The 16,233-nt window shown below is 37.4% G+C and overlaps 1 protein-coding gene and 1 long non-coding RNA gene across 6 annotated transcripts in view; one reads left to right on the top strand and one right to left on the bottom strand.

Moving 5' to 3' along the window:
- The window catches only part of robo1 (roundabout, axon guidance receptor, homolog 1 (Drosophila)), a 368,894-nt gene extending 367,636 nt beyond the window's left edge, over positions 1-1,258 (top strand). For all 5 annotated transcript variants that reach the window (XM_067450215.1, XM_067450213.1, XM_067450214.1 and 2 more), the window contains one exon: positions 1-1,258. In XM_067450215.1, coding sequence (XP_067306316.1) covers positions 1-15 — 15 coding nt within the window. In that variant the 3' untranslated portion in view covers positions 16-1,258.
- LOC137084194 (uncharacterized) overlaps positions 1,037-16,233 on the bottom strand; it is a 27,709-nt gene continuing 12,512 nt past the window's right edge. Inside the window, exon 3 of the long non-coding RNA XR_010906715.1 lies at positions 1,037-1,139. This is a non-coding gene — a long non-coding RNA (uncharacterized lncRNA). The remainder of the gene's footprint in view (positions 1,140-16,233) is intronic.

A 16,233-nucleotide genomic window follows, 5' to 3' on the forward strand; every position in this document is an offset into this window, starting at 1 on the left:
ATGGTGGAGAGCTGAAGATAAAAAAAGAAAAAAGAAAAGAAAAAAAAGAGGCTGTAAATGTCCTCAGCAACCATCTTCAGTGCAGTTTGACCATCTCGGTGGTATCTTTTACTGAAAACTACCGGCCCAGAGTCACGTTTGGGAAAACTGACCGACCATTCTTCATTTATTTACCTTAATTTCAATGTGCATTTAAAGAAGAAAAAAGACAGAAGAAGAAAAAACAAAACAAAACAAAACAAAAACGAAGGGTACATTTGAGAGGGGCTAAAGCGGTTTTGTTTTGATTCCAATGCAATATGGCGCGTCTGTTAGCTCCTGAAACTGATTATGGCTTTGTTCACCTTGGCGAGAAGGTTGTCAGTCAGCTGTTACTGTAATGAAACTCCAGGCACAAAGGGACTGACTGACATGTACATACACCTGTATACATATCTAACTGTCTTTTATAATCCATTGTGGTACATTAAATTTGTCTTCCTTGACTTATTTGAATAATTTTAAATTACGCCAGTTAATATAATTTTTTTATAGCCGCCATCCTGGTTGTAAATTGTTATAGTGTTTAAACTGCCCCAGGAAAAGTGCCACATTTTGAGGGTTATTGTTTGTTCGTTTGTTTTTTTGTAATGCACTGTTATTCTTTTGTCATTGTCGATGTTTGTTGTTCTATGTTTGACTTTGGTTTTAAAAGCACAATCACTAAACTTTATTTTGAACCATGTTATTGATTAACCTTTTTGTCTTACGCGAGGGGAGCGCGGACGGTACGACAAAAGGCCTTGTTAAACCTGTCGATGTAGGGTTATGAGAAAAGAAAAAAAGGATAAGCTGTTTACAAACGAGTGAATGAATGGAAACGAATCCCTGCATCCTTACCTTCGGTGTCTTTTCCAGATTCTCATTCCAGCTCAAGACATCCTGCAAAAACGAAATAAATATACAGGAATAATGCAGGGATGTTATGTTTACGAAAGTATTGCTCCACCTGTGCACTTTCGTTATTAAAAAGAAAAATCATTTTTTTTTCGACTTACATATGCACTTAACAGGAAGTGAGTGTCGGTTTGAGAATCTGGGTGGTTGTGATTGGCTGGCCGAGGACCCGGCTCTCACGGGTTGGTCGTGTCAGTCACGCTCTAAAAGGGGTGAGGATGTGAGTGTTAATTCATTTGACATCTGCAAGCATTTGTTTCTTAAAACAAAAAAAGCATATAAAAAAATGAAGAAAAAAATAAAATCAAAATACTGAAACTGACCTGCTTGTTGTTTAAGTTATTTATGCATCATGACATTTTACTACTAGAAATGCATGATTGATCATTAAAAGATTGTGAACTTGATTTAAACACACATACAATCTGCTACTTGAATGCCTGTCTAGTCTATTAAACCTTTGACAATCACAGCGGAGCTTTCCGATCTGTCCTGGTCTTTTCAACAACACAGTAACACTTTTTTTTCTGTCTTACAATTACAGAAGTACTGGGATAAAAGTTTTTAGTTCGGCATGCGCACTGCACAAATATACAGAGTTTTCCATTGTTTGTGCATACTATTCTCCTAAAGTGCTGCTTTTTTGAGTTCGGGTCCATTGAAGTGGAGCAGAATAACACCAATCCTCGTTTCGGACATCCACACACGCTTTGTTTTTGGGCACTTGAATGGGCGTTTCTACTGCTTGCTTATTATTAATAAGATGTTCGAATATATTAGATTACATTGCTTGATATTTGATATCCGTTCAAATTTATCTCAAATGACAGCCCTACACTGTGCTACGTTTTTGCATGTGTTGTTGCGTGTGTGTCCCTGTCTGTTTCAGGTGATAAATTGGAGGATCCGCCTATCAGTCTGCTGACATGAGACAGTTTATTAACTTTAATGGCAACAGTCAGAGATGGACTCTGGGTTGGAGTGGGCATGCTTTCAAGTTTACATGTCCTCTCAATCAGATAAACAAAACAGTTTATACCCTTACAATCCAAATTAAATGGGATTTGGCCAATTCATTCTGATTGACGTGGTTGCATATGACTTATGCCGACTGTGCAAGTAGTCCAATTACAATTGTATTATTATTAGGTTCCATGTAAATCACAGCTCTTCATGTCTATGAAAGCCATCATAATAGAGCAGATCCCCTTTTAAAAGTAACTTGGCACTTTACATTTTATTGATTACATTGTTACAATTCAATCATTCAAAAGATGTTCAAAAATACTGATTCTAGGACTGATCGATAAAATCGATAATGAAAATCATCAATAATGATTCTTATTAATCGCTCAGTCGGGTCTGTTCTCTGTACACAAAAAACACGCCAAATTACAGGACTGAATAATGCATTTTTACGGACAAAATGTGCATCTAGAAATAGAGTGGAAACAGAGTGAGCTGATGCAGGAAAGGTACATGATCCAAGTGCCCAAAACATGAGACACTTTTTTTAAGCTTTAAGCAAATTCATTAGCGTTTAAAATAACCTGTCATGTTCTTGACATGTGTGTGCATCTGCATCCTCAGTGCAAAACAGTCATTTTACAGGTTATCCACTGATCTATATAAGGGACAGTAGTTATCTCTTCATCTTAGAGAGAGAGAGAGAGAGAGAGAGAGAGAGAGAGAGAGAGAGAGAGAGAGAGAGAGAGAGAGAGAGAGAGAGAGAGAGAGAGAGAGATAGATCCTCCCTGGTAGCACTTAATTTGTGTTTTTCTTTAATATAATTTTAATGTAGGGATTTACTTATGCTTAGTAACTTTTTTGCAAATAATGTAGGCTACAGCACAGATACACCCTTACGGAAATGAACTATGGTTATATTGGATAGTAAAACCCTGTCTTTATTATAATAAATCCATGCTCTTGCCGTATTGATAACCATTTGTATAACCACACACTTACAATATATTTAAACTATGGATGTGAAGCAAAACAATGGTTAATTTGTGGTTATGACTGAATAACTACAAGAGTTAAATAGCCCTGTTTTTATTAATATTTCTGTTTTTGTTCTGTTCATTGTAAAACCATGGTTCATTTTTGTAATGGTTATATATTCACTATGTAAGTGTGTTCATAGCACTCAGCTGAAAATTAAATAAATAAATAAATAAATAAAATCTCAGCTATAGCATATAGAGTGAGGAAAATAAGTATTGCTATTTTGCAAGTTCTCCCTCTTGGAAATCATGGAGGGGTCTGAAATTGTCATCATAGGTACATGTCCACTGTGAGAAACAATCAAAAAATAATAATAATCTAGCAATGTATGATTTTTTTAAACTATTTATTTGTATGATAAAGCTGCAAATAAATATTTGAACACCTGAGAAAAGCAATGTTAATATTTGGTACAGTAGCATTTGTTTGCAATTACAGAGGCCAAACATTTCCTGTAGTTATTACCAGGTTTGCACTGTCACTGAGAAACACGGAGCTCGAGCTCCCTTTAAAGATTCTCTATTGGGTTTAGGTCTGGACATTGGCTAACCCATACCAGATCTTTGATATGCTTCTTACAGAGCCTCTCCTTGGTTATCCTTGCTGTGTGCTTCGGGTCATTGTCATGTTGGAAGACCCAGCTTCAACCCATCTTCAATGCTCTAACTGAGGTAAGGAGGTTGTTGCAATATCCCCAAAATCTTGCAATACATGGCCCCAGTCATCCTCTCCTTAATACTGTGCAGTCACCCTGTCCCATGTGCAGAAAAACACCCCCAAAGCAGCATGATGCTACCACCCCCATGCTTCACAGTAGTGATGGTGTTCTTGGGATGGTACTCATCACCCTTCTTCCTCCAAACACGTTTAGTGGAATTATGACCAAAAAGTTATATTTTGGTCTCATCAGACCACATGAATTTCTCTTATGACTCCTCTGGATCATCCAAATGGTCATTGGCAAACTTAAGCTGGGCCTGGACATGTGCTGGTTTAAGCAGGGGAACCTTCTGTGCCATGCATGATTTTAACGTCTTGGTGTATTACCAACAGTAACCTTGGAAACGGTGGCCCCAGCTCTTTTCAGGTCATTGACCAGCTCCTCCCGTGTAGTTCTGGGCTGATTTCTCACCTTTCTTAGGATCATTGAGACCCCATGAGGGGAGATCTTGCATAGAGCCCCAGTCCGAGGGAGACTGACAGTCATGTTTAGCTTCTTCTATTTTCTAATGATTGCTCCAACAGTGGACCTTTTTTCACCAAGCTGCTTGGCAATTTCCCCATAGCCCTTTCCAGCCTTGTGGAGATTTAGAATTGTGTCTCTAGTATCTTTGGACCGCTCTTTGGTCTTGGTCATGTTAGTAGTTGAATTCTTACTGATTGTATGGGGTGGACAGGTGTCTATGCAGCTAACAACCTCAAAGAGGTATTTTTATGAAGTTGTCTGTTCAGAACCGTGATCCCTATTTGAAACAAAAACTGAGATTTTGTATTATTATTGTGCAGCTCTAATTACTACAGTCATCACCAAAACTCCTGTAGGCCTGTAGGTGTAAACTCTTAAAAACTGTTAAACTTCAGTCCATAATACACATAAGACACACTTCGTAACATATTTCACAAAATTCTTCACACTGTGTGGGCTAAACTGTTAGATTGTTACCATTGCTTTGGCACAAATGCATTCAATGACTTCATATTTCAAATTATGAATTCATTTTTTTTTTCATTAGACACAAACACCAATTTGCTCGTTTACATTCTCTTTTTAAAGCGGTTAAACTTCAGTTCAAAACCTAAGAATACAAAACTGAATAAGAAAGCTATTTGCTTTCTACAGTAATAACATATTGAGACATTCCGAATAAAAAAAATGTAATGCTATCAAAACAATTAGATGTAGCGGAACATGCCACAGGTGTTAATCTTTCAATTTCATCACCATCTATACAAAAGGGGAAAAAGTCATTTTGTACTGTACTGTAATGAAAACATGGATTAGGTAACATACTGCAGTGAGTTATAAACAGCAGTGTCATTCTTGTTTTGTAAAGAAACTGTACAAAAGCAAACCTTGTATTAAAGAGTATAAACCTTGTATAAATCGTCTGCGATAAAATCATGTCTGCGATATCGTAACTGTTGCTTTGATGATGTGTCATCTGACATTATCGAATATAGCCCTCGCACACACCCAGAGAGTGCATGCACACACTGACGTTATGTGATGTAGTGCGGGTGTGCATTGAAAGGCGCACACTTTCGCTGCGTGATTTAGTCTAGGCTATATTTATATAATTTAATAAATATCACAAGAAGGTTTCAGCGTTTCCCCATGTATCAGCATGATAACAAATGTGATATTGATTCATACATGTTTACTAAACAAGAAGCTAATATGAATTGACTTACATTTTACACACCATATTGCCAGTATTTGCTAACAGAAAAGTTAGCTAACCCTAACCCCTAAGCCAACTAAAATATTTCTAAACAGGCCACAGGACTGTAATTGCGTCTCTGAGCAACACACTGCAGTGTTTCCTTACTGAATGAATCAGCTTTCAGTTGAATCAATGATTCAATGACTAAGATTGATTAAGATAGTCAAAAGATTTGTTCCTGAATGAATCACACACTCACTGTGCACACTCATCAGCAAAAATATAATCTAATAAATTCAAGAAAATCCCAGAAAATAGATATAATTTGTCAATAGCACACACCCCTACCTTGAATAATGCTACCAGGTGTTAGACTTTTTGGGTCATTGTTTAATGAGCGACAAAGGGCCGGAATCACAGACAGAGCTTAGATTAAGCCAGGATTAGTCCTTAATTTAAATTAGTTTTTAAAAAAAATAAACATTACTGTTGTGTATTGAGATAAAACATACAAACCTTTTCATACCAGTGCAAGTTGCTTTATGTTAATACAACTCAAACATGCATTTAGTCTTGTCAGTGAAACGGGGTGTGTTTGCTGGGTGAAACATAATGAGTTGTTTTGGTAGTTTTAGTACATTTTGAATGTGAAAATGAACTGCCGTGTCAAGTTGAAAATTGGTTATGAGAACTGTGTGAAGAGTTTTGAAAAAGTTACCAAAGTATTGAGAAATTGTCCTAGTGATGGTTTAAAAACAATTTTAAATATCAGACACCATTAGTAGTAGCGTGTGTAGCCTTTTAACTTTTTACATTGAAAATCAACTGAAAAGTATCTAATACTAATGTACTTAAAACATTTCTAATATTGCAATAAATTAGGATCAACAATACACAATTGTTTGCATAACATTGGTTGACGCAGAAAACTAACAATGGATAAATGTAAAATTGTATGTGTCAAAAAATATAGTATGTTACAAAGTGTCACAAATATAAAGTATTAGCCATTTAACAGAAATGTGACACATTCACAACAAACGACGAAGGAAGCTTTTCTCAGAATATTTTACTATAACTATGCAATTCTACACATTTATCACTACACAGTAAGTCCCTGTGTACTGTACCATTTTGTTGCATTCCATCTAGTTTTTCTTAAACAAAAGATATAAAGGCCCATAATAAATGTGTCTTATTAGAACCCAACATCAGCCTCATTATATCTGGATTTTTTAAAGTCTATTAGTCATTTAGGCAACCCACTGACAAGTCAATTTTGAAAACGTATAGTGTTCGGCACATCCCTATTGAGAGCTACTGCACTATGACAACATATGCATGCTTCACTTCAAAATCCATAGACAAATATTGTGATGAACAGAAACTAAAATGTCAAACGCATGCCTTCTGTGCATCTGCCAGGCGTCTTGGTTGCTGTCAGAAAACGAGAGCAGTTCCCTACAGGTGTTCCCCTATTAAACACCTTTTAAACGAGAACAAATCTGGAGCGACCAAGAGCTTCCCCTCTGGCTCGATCCATCATTTTAATGAGCTGAGGTGTGTATGCTGCGCTCAATGAGGCACAGGTGATTAAAGGTAGTACACACGCAGACTCTGACTCGCTGCTGCAAATATTATGAATATATGTAGCCCAGTAAAGAGTACATCTCGGTCATTATTATAAGGCGGCATACAGAAGCTGGCGACTCAGGGTCAATTCTGAGTGCCTCATTGCTATCAAACACAAAGCCGTTAGCTTCACTCGCTGTTAACTCTGGAAGAAACTAGCTAATTTAATTTAAAACAGCATGTGCTTGACTAGAAAATGCAAGCTTTTGGTTTTTATAATACAAATGGATGCAAGGAAAAAGGAAATGAACCAAACATCCAATCTGCTTTCTGCTAGCGTTGTTGTGCTGCTAATGAATGCTCACTAGCTAAATGAGACGCTAAATTCTGAGCTAATACAGGGAAACATTCAGTGTTTTTCTGTTGATGTGTAGGGTTTAACCTAATATCCTTTGTTAGGAAATTCATGTCTTATTTTTCACCCAAACTGGTTTAATTAACCCCACACGCATAACGGGAGGTAATTAAGAGTAACAGCTGTATGCTGTCAGGAAAGCCATCCTCCTGTCTGCTGCTGCCCACTGAGACCAGTGTAGACTCAATCCCACCTGCTCACACCACCCTCATTCACCCGGATCTCTCCGTTTCTTTTTTACAATGTCTTCTCTGTGGAGAAGAGATGACAGGATTTTGATTGGAATCAATTAATTCACTTTCTTTTTTTGTTTTCCCTTCAATCCGCACTTTATCTCAAGCTCTTTCAATCTTCAGTTTCTTTATACATCTCATCTCCTTCTTCCTTTCTTTTCTTTCATTCTTTTCCATTAGTGGTGTAACAATATATCGCAATAGAAAAATGCAACTTGTATCGTGAATGGTGCCGTCTGTATTGTGTATAGTTTCCCCAAATGAAAATTACTGTGACAGAAAAAATTAGTTTGCAGACTGTTAGTGTCAGTACTACATTAAAATTCTATATAATGTTGAATATAAATGTATAATAATTAGGGATGTCAAAATGAACGCGTTAACGCAAATTCATTTTAACAGCACTAATTTTATAAAAGCGCGATTAACGCAGCGTGCATTTTCTGTTTGATCTGTGCCCCATGGCCTAGCTCGTAGTTGGAGATACCAAGAACAGCCATAGATGTGAAAGATGCAGCAGCAAACAGAAATGCGTAAAGAAAACGGATAACCTTAACAGTACTATTCTGAAACAAGTGATGTTATAGAGCCGACATAAGCTACCTTTTTTCTGTTTAACTTTAATTAGACTCCAGGTTGAAATAAAAGAAAAGGGTGTTTCTATACCGAGCACATTTGCTGCAGTCGGAGTCCGTGTTTCTCACACTGTTCACGTGAATCGCGGCACAGTTCGAGTGCATCCTCCTGGTAGTCTCGGGTCCGGTACCCTGGTGCGTTCCCATGTCCGCATGACCGCTTTCACCTTACCAATTTTTCATGAGAAAAGTGCCCCGTTCTGAACTAAACTGCCAGTGTAAAAACTCATTTTATTTATATTCCTAAATTGAGAGAAATCACTGCTTATTCTGATTTTTTAAGCTTAGGCTTAAGAGACATGAACAAGTTCTATAAAAAAAACTAGTATGACCTTTTCTACATGTCTTAGTCTTCATGCTCGGAGTCTGGTTTCACTAATAATAAATGTACATTTGTATAAAGCATGCATATTTGTCCATACCCATTTTAATTAGATTATTACAAACTTGAAAAATGTTAATTTAAGGTACATTCACAACTGATAAAAATGTGTGAGAGTTGCCTCATGAAAATCATGCGATTAATCGTGATTATATATAGGCCTGTCGCAATTGGTCGATACCATCGACTGTGTCGACGCTTATAATTAGTTGGCATGAATATTTTTAGTCGACTGGGTATGAAATTTTATTTGTACCGGTACTTTAATAATAACAGCACTCTAATAAGAGCAGTATTTCTTAATTTGTGTCGATGTATGACAGCAGGAGCGAGAACGTGTGTGAGAGCTCTGCTTCCACCATTTACTAAACAAGAGAAACACTCTCTTTAGAAAATAAAATAAAGTATGGCGCAGAGTGGCACGGATGGTATGTGCTCGCAATAATATTTTTTTTTTTTCTGTCATATTCAATTACTTTTACAATTTTTTGCCATGGTAACGATTGAGCATCAGTATCAAGGTATTTTAGTCTGGTATTGTATCAAAGTCATAATTTTGGTATTGTGACAACACTACATTTACAAATTTGTATCTTTTAGTTTTAAATTGTCAGGCTTTTTACTTTTTATAGTACACTACTAAATATCAAAGTTGCAAGTTAAATATGTTTTAAGTAACATTGTTGAAAATGATTGTGAAAAATTAGTTGAAAGATTAATCGATAAATGTGTTGATAGATTAAGCAATATAAAAATTGTCTTTAGTGGCAGCCCTAATTGACAGCCCTAATAATGCAATTGTGGAATATTTGCGGGTCCTGATACTGCCAAATATCTTATTCTAAAGCTAAAAAAAAAGATTTATTTTAGATGAATTTTGTTGCAATATTTTTACTCTGGCGTCTCCATTATCCTGTGCATTGGGTGACTAATGAGTAACCAAGTCTATTCATTTCCAACTATAGCATTTTTAAATCAACAGGGGTGGGAATCATCACTGGTCTCTTGATTCAATTTGATTATGATTATCACACATTGTATCCTCAATTTTCAATATTACTCCATATGCCTACGTGCAGCCTTGCATACACACACACACGCAGCCTCGCATACACACTTACATGCACACACGAGGCCTCGCACACACTCTCACAGCTTGAAACACACTTGCATGCATGCAATAATACCGTATCGTGGTATGTATCGAATTGTGATATTAAGGTATCATTACACTCCTATTTTCCATCCCTTCCTCCATTCCTTCACCTGTTTTCCTTCCAAATACAGCATGTGTCTCCTGATAAGACCAGAACTTAACAGCTCAATACAGTGGAAAATTTCTCTGGACTTCATGAACAAATTTTTAGAATTCAATTAAAACGTTGCCCGACTTTTCTCCAATCATCTGCCTCTCAGCTGTGGAGTTGGTCGTCCCCTCGAGTATCTCAGCTACTAAACTGCAGGTTTTTTTAATAAGTCCATTTTAATAAGTCCTTCCAGTGCTCAGCTCTGCAGAACTCTCCATCCGTGTTCAGACCTAACAATTAACCTAGCAGAACTTCACCTCTCCTCCCGCAGTCAGTCCCGCACAACCCACAGGCTGACGTAACCCCGCGCGTCCCACCAGCCAGTGAGTCACGGCCAGTTTTCCCATCTACTTTATTATTACTTTTCATCAATTACATTATAAGACTCACATCGTCAGGAAGAAGCTCAGTCAAATTTATGCAACTATCTCCCTGCCAAAAGCAGAACGCTTGAACGAGCCAAATCGACGGCGGATGACAGGAAGAGTGTAAATGTGTGAAGCAATCAACAGTTGCTGACAAAGGTATTCCATCTTAAAGGAAAATGAATGGATGAATTATGCACCAAGATGTCTCTATAAACCAATGATTAAAAGGAATGACATGCCAAGCTGATAAATGGCATGATTCCTTACAGACCTGCAATGCCATATGGTAAATGTTAGAAGAACCTGTTAAAGCCAAAAGATTTTCAGTGAACCTGTACATCAACCTGCAAAAACATGCAGGTAAACGGTGGACAAAAAGCAATTAATGGAATCATTTCATATCTAAAGAGGAGTTGTACGGGTATAATTCTTCAAGCCTTTGTTCATTTTTAGATTCATCTATCTCTCCAGTATAGGGCTGGGCGACATAATACGATAATTATTGTGATATAATTTTCTTCGATAATAAGAGTTCGATACAACGTTTGCGTGTCAAAAGCGGAATGAAATTGCACAACTCGCTTGAACAGCACCACACAAACCATTTATCCGCTCGACTCAAATTCCAAATGGCAGCGCTACACGAGTTTACTAAAGCTGATGAGTTTACTCGCTGACTGGTCCCATGACAGCGAGAAGCGATTTAATTCAGCGAAGAACACATACGTCTGTGATTTAAACTAAAGCCAAATGAAACAGCGCTGGCAAACAGGAGAAACACTGTGCTCAACAATACAGTCAGAAGACATTTCACAGTAAGTAACACTAACATGGTATTGTGGCAGAAATGTTCGTATTGAATGTTATATATCATAAATGTAGACATGTAGGTATTAAATATATAAATTGAATAATAGATTTTTTGTGATTAAGCTAGCCTATACCATTTGTGCATTTATAGGCTACTAAATATATTTAGGCTGCTGTTTTCATAGAAATACCATAACACCTAACTACCATGGTAAAATGTAACTATATGGTTTCTATATGCATGGTTGACTGTGGTTATCATGATTTAAATGTATGCTATATATGGAATACCAATGGTTAATTTTAATAAAACTATTTATATTTGACAGTATAAAAAAATGTTACAATTTTACATATACATTTTTCTTATGAACGTACATTATCTACATCCTAACTCATGCTACTACTACAGTCAACTCAAGCTACTTTCAAATGTACAGTTTTAAGAAACAAAATGTAATAATATTAAATAATAATGAATCCTGCACTACAAACTTTGCTGGAGATACACACCCAACTTAAAGAGTTGGATTCTCATGCTAAACATGGCCAAAATGTAAAAAATAAAAATAAAAAAATAAGAAGTTTTCCAAATAACACAGGGTTAAGGACACGAAGCTCTGCAAGTGTCTGTTAATTCCTGGTCATGAGTTGAAACCGCAGGCGGTGTGTGAAACTGCATCAAATGTCTGTTTTGTTGGCAATCGGTGTAAGTGCATATAACGTCAACAACACGAACGTATAGTGAATCAGAAAAAAATCCATGATGTAGTGTGTGTGCGTGCGTGCATGTGTGTGATTGTAACTCTTTAGCTCCGCCAACTGATCAGTGTTAAAAAAATTAAGAAACTTCCATGACCCTACAAGAGTGATTACTGATAGGCTGTCTGCAAAAAAAAAAAAAAACTTTAAAAGATGAAAAATATCATCCACTTACTTTAAAAGGTGCTACAGTAATGCTTTTTGACGTTGAGGACCTTAATAGAAATGGAGTAAAAAGTACGATATTTGTCTCTTTCAAATATAGTGAAGTTCAAGTAATACGTTTCCAGAAAAAAAATAATACTCAAGTAAAGCACAGATACTCAAAAAGTGTACTTAAGTACAGCACTCAAATAAATTTACTTACTGACCACCTCTGCTCTATATGTACATAACATTAACATGAGACTGGCAGAAACAGTGTGTGTTATGTACCCATAAGGGAAAATTAAGTGTTTATCATGTTCTGACAATATAGAGTAGTTTCACACCATGGTTAATGGTCTGGTTTCTACGAATTTCACTTAGGGGCAAAATTCTGCCTTTAAACGTGAAAGAAAGGACGATTTGACATTTTTTAGATAATTATCGATATTGACTGATATTAGTTTTTTAGTGTGATAATTTGTTTGACCATTTCCCTCAGTCCTACTGCATTATTGCAAACTATGAAGTGAACAGAAACAGAAATGCAAAAAACGGGTTCAAGAAAACATAGGGCAGAAGTGTCTGCACTTTTCTGGGGAAAAGTTTTGCGTTGGTTGATTTATTTCTGATCAAATGTTACCAACCAATGAATCAATGTGCAAACAGAGGAAAGTATTTTAACAAAAATAGATTAGGCACTTTTCAGTCTTTAATCACAGTTTTGTTAACAGCTCCGGTCACACACCTGAACCCTGACCAAGCTAAAACACGACTATGATTGACCACATCCAAAAAGCGTTTGAAGAGGGCTGTGTTCACACATACAGCTAAATTGGTATGTTTTTGTAGTTAAACGACCTGCTGAAGAGACGCACCGGCATGATGAATGAAGAGAGGTGAAGACACGGGTGAACGGCCAAGAGAGACTTGTGAAAGCGGAGAGAAATGACTTGGCTCTCTTACTATTAGTCTGTTGCCCCGTTTAATTCAACCTTGAAGAAAAACTTTCCATGTCTCGGCTACAGAACATAAAAACATTTGGAGGCCATGAAGCCCTCAATCCTCACATTCTCAAAAACATTTCTGTGATGACATCTCAAACTCAACATTCACAACTCTCCACTGTATGCTGTTTTTACAGAGACAGCACCTAACACTACCAGTGCCCCTCATCATGAACGCAACAAGGAGCTCCCCTCTGGTGGTCTCTCCCTGTTTACATTCATTGCCTGCTGATTAAGTGTTCTCTTCACTGCCGCCGTCAATGCATTGAACGCCACTTCATGCCCTTCACGTAGAGGCAATTAGTTAAGGCCATCTCCTATCATACCTACTGACAGCAGCTGTGAATCTGCAGACGGCAGTAAAGCTCAAGGTTCTGTTCGAGGCTTGTTCTATTGATCAGCACACCGTCTCCTTTTACCAGTTTAATGACCCCCTTGATTTTCACCAGAAAGGGTAATACAATATTGAAATGCCAGATGATTAATGTCATTGTTCTTTTGTCTAGTAAGGGTCTTGTTGGGGAAAGTGACAAATTTCTTGCCCTTTTCAATTTTTTTGGTCTGGTGGCGCACCGGGGCGGCCTGATCCGTTGTAGGGAGTGAAACGCACAGCAGAGGAATGGAAGAATAAAAGGAGAACAAGGAGAATAAGAAGAAGAGAATGACACCACACAGGGGACGGGTTGGCTTGTTCTGGTTCTGGTGTCAGGGAATAGATTGGATAAATCCATCATCATTAGGCTGATGGGAAGAAGTAGAGGGATGCTACCTGGTGTGTGCATTCATGCATTTGTGCAACAAGCTCTAATAAATGTGCAGCATAACTAATCCTTTAAAACAGAAGTCCAATAGATGGTTTTAAACTATGCATAAAACAAAAACTCACAAATTGCTAATTCTACAATGGAAAACTTCACATTCAGTGCTGAGAAATAAGACCAGATGGGTGGAGTATGTATTTCTATATAGTATTTCAAAGATGTATGGATCTTAGTTTGTATTTTTAGTAGGGATGATAATCCAACATAAGATAAACAGTTACATCAGTCACTCCACTGCAACAATTACTTAGTCTAACGCTCTTAAAAAAGATCTTGTGATTTCAACATGTTCTCACATTGAACATATTTCACACAGCATTCATTGGCCAGTAAATTTAAAGGGCTCATGAACTGAGAAATCGAATCACCCTTGAGACATATAAGAGGTCATCATACTATTATAATATCCTGTAAATTTAAGAACCGAAAACTTCATAGTTAATCCAAAAACAGCTTTTATTGTAACCAAGACTCGTTGTGGAATGTGCCTATGGCAGTGAAAGACCATCTCTGCAGAAGATCAACGCCTACTTCATTGCAACTTTTGGCCCTGCCCCAGGGATGGAAATTAGCACCCGCCACCAGCCCAATGCGGGTAATTTTAAGTTGTGGCAGGTAAATAAAAATAGCATACTGTTTCACCTCTTTGTAAACTTTGTTAAATGCATACGAGTGTGCAGCCGTATGTCCGAATATGACCAGTCATTTTCGCAGTCATTACCCAGATATAGAGCCAGAAGACGCGAATACGAACTTGCGCGCGCTGAGAGAAGATCCGTCACCGTGCATCATCCGAAAGCGCACACTCGTCTCACAGCACACAAATATTGAGTTCTCTTTCAAGTCTTGCGCTTAAACGGACAAACTCACACACAAAGTATGTGAACATGTCCATCTTGATGAGTATCCAAGCAGACATAGTCTGGATATGCCTCAAGTGAACCGTATACAGTCGAGAAAGACGAGCATATCCCTGTATTAGGTCTTAAAGGGGCAGTCACCTTTACTGCTCTGTTTAATGTCAAACAAAAGGACATCACTTACTGCTCTTGTTTGAATAGGTTTTGTAAGTTTAATAAGGATTCATCTTTAATTTAAACAGTTGAATATGCAGTTATTTTACATTTGATTACTTTATTCAATTTCTGCAGGCGCTTTCTGCAGGCCAGTAGACCTATTATTATTTAATGTACACGAGTGAGGTCAAGTTAAACATTTTAGTTTGAATTGTATTTTATACTGTGGATTGTTGAAATGTGCTAAATAAATATTGTAATATACTTGATTTATTATTTGAAACTTTAATATTAATTTATGCAATTGCAATGCCTTGATTTTTAGTAAAGCTGCAGAGTCATAGCATTAGCCATAAATGCAATGGTACTAATAATTGGCATAATATCTTTTGGTGTTTCGGCCCAGAATTTTGATTTCGGTGCATCCCTACTGACAATGTTCTGCTCGGTATGTCGTCAACACGCTTCAGAAGATGCCAACACTAATAGTTTCATTGTTCAGGGAACTACACTGCGACCAAAATGGTCGCATATGCGACCTTTTGAAATGCCATTGCGACCCGAATTTCTATGGGGTCGCAAATGTATCACTGATTATTTTTGTACCTACCTTATGTTTTAGGCAATATACTATGATTTACTATGAGCATTTATTAATACAGAAATGTGTATTTTAAGAAAACATTTTATAACGTGCTCTGAGCATTCAACACATCAAGTTGGCTTCAACCCCGCGACCCCCGCCCCCTCCCAAAATGTAGGCGAGGCGTACGTTGATTAAAAATAATATACCTCTCGTTAAGACACACACAGCAATCGCATATATATCTCAACATAGCCTAAGTTACAATCTGTACGTGTTGAAATTAAGCGGACAATTGACTCATATTGTAAGAAGGGAAGTTCAAGTGTAACATTTTTACGGTCTATGAACAGAACCATGACTTGATGTCGATGCGACATGTCAAACGGAGCCTGTGAGTGGGAATGATGTGGCTGAGGGGATTCGTCAGGGAAAGCACACGCGGGAAAAACTAAACGGACATATGAATTTCGACACCAGTGGCTCGAAGAATAAGTTACCAGTGGTTAAGGTACCAAGACGGAGCAATGCACTGTATGTACTGTAAATTCTGTGGGCCATCAATTGCTTGCAGGACTGTCGAAATTTGTAACTGCGTCAAAACAATTCAAACACGAATCATTAACGTTAGCCGCCACGTTTACATGCACACTTTTTTGTCATTCTAATTAAAATAATTATGATTGAAAGATTCAGTGGACTGTTTACATGAGACGTTATCTAAACCGAGCTGACTTTCAATCGCAATCATCACAGAGCAGTTTGTCTGCCGCTTCAGAAATGTCGACGCTTCTCTCCAGCAGCTGAATGTGTTCACGGATGCCATAGCAACTCTCAACAGCCACCAGGAC

Source organism: Pseudorasbora parva, chromosome 8 (assembly GCF_024679245.1).
Source record: "Pseudorasbora parva isolate DD20220531a chromosome 8, ASM2467924v1, whole genome shotgun sequence".
Taxonomy (NCBI): domain Eukaryota; kingdom Metazoa; phylum Chordata; class Actinopteri; order Cypriniformes; family Gobionidae; genus Pseudorasbora; species Pseudorasbora parva.